The 4,846-nt window shown below is 37.9% G+C and overlaps 1 protein-coding gene across 1 annotated transcript; it reads left to right on the top strand.

Annotated features, from left to right (window-relative positions):
• Positions 1–1,857: 1,857 nt before the first annotated feature.
• LOC119595465 (short stature homeobox protein 2-like) lies at positions 1,858–4,587 on the top strand. Its single transcript, XM_037944593.1, has 3 exons — positions 1,858–2,015; positions 2,944–3,174; positions 4,058–4,587. Exons 2-3 carry the CDS (start codon positions 2,944–2,946, stop codon positions 4,151–4,153), a joined length of 327 nt encoding a protein of 108 aa, XP_037800521.1. The 5' UTR covers positions 1,858–2,015; the 3' UTR covers positions 4,154–4,587.
• The last annotated feature ends 259 nt before the right edge of the window (positions 4,588–4,846 follow it).

The raw sequence follows: 4,846 nt of genomic DNA on the forward strand, positions 1-4,846 counted from the left end.
TCGAGGCTCAATTGACTCGAGGTTTGAGTCAAATGAATAACTATTTCTTCGTGATCTTAAATGTATACGTATGTGTACTGTATGCATGACTCTCTCTCTCTCTCTCTCTCTCTCTCTCTCTCTCTCTCTCTCTCTCTCTCTCTCTCTCTCTCTCTCTCTCTCTCTCTCTCTCTCTCTCTCTCTCTCTCTCTCTCTCTCTCTCTCTCTCTCTCTTGTGTGTGTGTGTGTGTGTGTGTGTGTGTGTGTGTGTGTGTGTGTGTGTGTGTGTGTGTGTGTGTGTGTGTGTGTGTGTGTGTAAATATATATATATATATATATATATATATATATATATATATATATATATTATAAAATATATATATAATATATTATTTGTGTGTTTTTGTTGTAGTGTGTGTGTGTGTGTGTGGTGTGTGTGTGTGTGTGTGTGTGTGTGTGTGTGTGTGGTGTATGTGTGTGTGTGTGTGTGTGTGTTGATATTGATATATATTATTATTATTATATAGTATACTTACATATATACATATAATACGATATTAGCATACATATATGATATATTATATTATATATTGATATTATTGTATATGTGTGTGTGTGGTGAAGCGTGTGTGTGTGTGTGTGGGTGATATGTGTGTGGTTGTATGTGTGTGTATTGGTGTGTAGTGTGTGCAGGTGTATGTGCGCGCGCGTGAACTGTCGTGCCAGTGATTAGATGTGATTGATGATATGATGAAAGATGGTGAGTTGAAGACGAGTGTGTGCTTAATTTTGGCGATAATAATAATCTGACATGTTAATTCATATACAATTTCATCAGAGCAAGCAGAGAGTGTAAATTAGACATTACGGAAACAGAACCAAATTAAGTGCACACACGTAAAAGAGTGTCCGCTATTTAATATAATGAAAAATCGTATCTAAAACAGTTATTTTCGTAATTTCATTTTCATAAATATTAAGAAAGGGAGAAAGCCTGTAAAGGGAAATGGATCTAGATTCCAGGGCTTGCGACGAGAAGACACTGCCTCCTTGCACTCCCCCCATCATCCTAGGTTATGGTAATATATATATATATATATATATATATATATATATATATATATATATATATTATGTGTGTGTGTGTGTGTGTGTGTGTGTGTGTGTGTGTGTGTGTGTGTGTGTGTGTGTGTGTGTGTGTGTGTGTGTGTGTGTATTATATTTATATATGTATATATGTATATATGTATATATGTATATTATATATATATATATATATATTATATATATATATATATATATAATAATATAATATATATATATATAAATATATATATATACAATAAATGTTAAGCTATACTAAATAACGCAAAAATGAAAATCAAAAAGATATGAAAGTTTAAAACGAATAAAAATGGTTAACTAGTCAGCTTATTCAGGAAAAGAGCAATATCCCTATAATTTATCTTAATGATAGTTCAATATAGCAAGGAAACCTGTTCATGTAAGAAAATACGAAAAAAGTATAAACTAAGTCGACCTGCCCCTGTTCATAGTAATAAATCCATGGCAAAATAGCATAATCGTTGCTATAGATAGTTTAGTAAATAATTGCCGAATTCTAATCCACAATTCGGAAACAGTGTGGCGTCCATTATATTTACTACACATGTATCACGATGTAATGCTTATTCCAAATGATGAATTACTGTTTCAAGAATATTTTGTATTCTATACGTACTTTTTCGACCCGTAGTTATGTTATGCCATGTCATTTGCTAAGCCGCTGGTCCAGGTAAGAAATAATATAAAAGCATTAACGACATTTAATGGAAACTACAGTTAACAAGCAGTTCCTCCCATGTTTGCATCGTGTAGGTAGCCACTCCTCCTGAGACTAGCAGATTGTTTATACCTTCTGGCCAGTAACCGTGTTGTCCCAAAAAGTTCAGTTGAGCCACTACGGCATTCCGTTTCCTCAGTAACTGACGTGGTACGCATGCGCGAACCTCGTTGAGCTGGCCTAAAAATTGAAGGTAAGCAAATAAACGGTATTGAGTTTGTGTTTCACATGGCAAGTAGTGGAAACTGAAGATGATATTCTAAAAGTTACAATCGTCGGTACAAGAAATAATCAGCAGACATGAACGATGACGCCACAAATATAAAGGAAAAAGGTAGCGGAAAGCACCGCTCACAGCCTAAGTCCTCCCTAGTTTCTTGCCGTGAAAACTTAGTCTGGCGAGTGCGTCCGTATTGTAAAAGAATATTTATTACCGATTAAATATCAAAAATGGAGGATTCAGCGAATGCAGTGTGAAGGGTACAGACAAGCTGCACAATGTTTTGTTTGGAAATGGAAAGAAGATTCGTAAGAAATGCTCAGTGCGACCGGCATACAACGAGCAAAATGTCGGCCTGGCTGCCGTAATGTTACAAAAAATGACCGTACCTACCATAATAAACATCTATCAATAAAACTGTAATGGGTAATGTTATAAAAAGTACGTGGCCTACAAATCAAAGGCGTTTTACCGCGCAGGCAAGTTTTTCGGTGCAACGCGAGGCGAGACTTGAACAGTCTTCAGGTGTGACAGTCTTCGTGTAGCTTTTTCACCAACTATTTTTTGCAATAGCATATGATTTCGCATACATGTTTTTTTCCGTTTCTGTATGATGACAATGTCTTTAGATTTTCCAGTTTTAGTGCGGTCATTATCGTGGCTTTCAAACCAAGATTGTGTAAACTTCAAGGTTGTTACCTATACCTGTGATTTTGATTTGTGCAATACCAAATACAGCCATCGGTAACGGTTGTTTCAGACAGCCATCTTTTATAAGGAAAACATTCATACAATGCGATTAAATCTAAAACTTATCTTCTATGTACTTCCGTTGCAAAAAAGTTATTTGATAAGCAAGTGTCAGAGCCCGAAATGAAAAACTTGTACCCTCTCCTCCCAGATGGACTACGTGGCGCTTGCAGCGGGAACAACGGTCATGGTCCTTGTAGGCTTAATTGCCATGATGTTGTGCATAGCCTACAAGCCGTGGAGTCTTGCGACCCAAGCCGGAGGGCCATCCGAAGCTGTACCTCTGTCTGACGGAGGAGCAGCAGGCGGCGATGGAGGCGGAGGCGGAGGCGAAGGTGGCGGCGGCGGCGGCGATGACGGAGGTGGTGATGGAGGTGATGAGGTAATATGATTATGTCCGTTATGATTCAGGTTTATTGGTGATTAAATCCACTTTTTATCTTTTAGCGGACAGGGAAATGGAAACCGCAAGCGTCTGGCTTCAATACTATAACATGTATGAAATTGAAAGAGAAACACGCACAGCTGTCGTATGTTACACAGCTATGAATTATTATTCTTGACTATAGGAAGATACTGTTGAGCGTAAGACATGAACATCGAGTATACCAGGGAAATTGCAGGGGGAATGGAAAGGAAATAGACTTAACGCATAGAAATATAGGCACTTGTCTGCTACCCCCCCCCCCTTTTTTTTTTTTTTTTTTTTTTTTGCAAGCTTTCCCCCCGCTACGTGTTACCTTCCCCAGATTTCCGTGGAAGACGATCAGGATGTATCATGTCTTCCAGGGTTGTATTTAGGGGACAGTATCCACTCCTTAGATGTGTAGTTGTTTTTTTTTTTTTCAATGCTTAACGTCTTTTTTTTTTATCCCGCATTTCCTTGCTACTTCTCATCCCCCAGTTATTGGAGCGCAGATTGTAGGGGTTCGGCGCATCAATTTCATTATGTGGATGCTATAAAATATAAGGAGGCCATCGGCACCGATAATTGCTGACCCAGAGGTTTCTTCTCCAGTCTTTCATTTTTTACATTTCATCCATAATACAGCGGGTGTATTTGAAAAGCTAGATGAACAGTAATCGTTGGTCAAACAAATATTGTTACTTTCTGTGACCTTGGATTATTGCTCATAAACACGTGTGCGTGTGCGTGTGCGTGCGCGTGCGCGACTGGCATATTAAGCACGAATGAAAATCATAATTCCTAGAAAGTAATGGCGTGACAGGTAATTCACAATCTTTCCCCTTTCTCTCCTCCCCAGGATAAGAGAGGCCGATCGAGGCACCTCCAGCCCCGAAGCCCAAACCCGACGCCCAGCAGGTCTTCTCCTAGGAGCACTTCAGGGAGGAGAAGATGAAAGCTCTTCCGACTTAGCGTGTAACCCAGTATCAAGGCAAGAGTCGTGAACTGTCGATTTCGTTTTCTTTCATGGAAGAACCTGTTGTGAAAGGGATCTTGCCACACAATTGTATGTCCTTGTTGACTGTTTTTGAAAAAATGCAAGAGTTTATTAAATAATGTACAATGCGTACATATTGAATAGTCATAGGAACTGCGGCAAAATAAGTTCATGCATTAGTTCAGTGTAATTAAAAGGCCTACAGACAAATTAAGGCAACAAGATAAAACTAGTTAGATTTTTTCAATATTACTGTTCATGCATTTTCCTCCAATGTTAAGAATGGACTTTAATCTGTTTTTTTTTTTATCCATAATAGGCAAGTTTCAATTTCTTGTAATCAGCAAATATCTATGATAGCGACCCATCCTCAATAAAGGATGTAAATTATTTGATAGAAAATTATTTACAGAACAGTGTACATGCCCTGCAACCAGCCAGGGTAAGATTCTAGAACCTCTATCCAAACTGGCTCTCAGTCAAACATTGGTTATACATGCCTGAAGGGCTGTGACATTGTGCTTATAATAATCACATATATAGTTGGTAAAAAAAAAAATCACTAATCATATCAAAGACAAAACACGTGTCTATAATATAACTAATAAGTGCTGGTCTCTGAACATTGCTTTTTGATCAATAGAATGCAGT

This window comes from Penaeus monodon, chromosome 3, assembly GCF_015228065.2.
Source record: "Penaeus monodon isolate SGIC_2016 chromosome 3, NSTDA_Pmon_1, whole genome shotgun sequence".
NCBI classification, from domain to species: domain Eukaryota; kingdom Metazoa; phylum Arthropoda; class Malacostraca; order Decapoda; family Penaeidae; genus Penaeus; species Penaeus monodon.

Excerpts from the sequence above, each read along its gene's own strand:
- LOC119595465 (XM_037944593.1), top strand. The coding sequence starts at position 2,944 with ATGGACTACGTGGCGCTTGCAGCGGGAACAACGGTCATGGTCCTTGTA. Across the intron at positions 3,175-4,057 it reads GTGGTGATGGAGGTGATGAG|GATAAGAGAGGCCGATCGAG; the intron begins GTAATATGATTA and ends TCTCCTCCCCAG.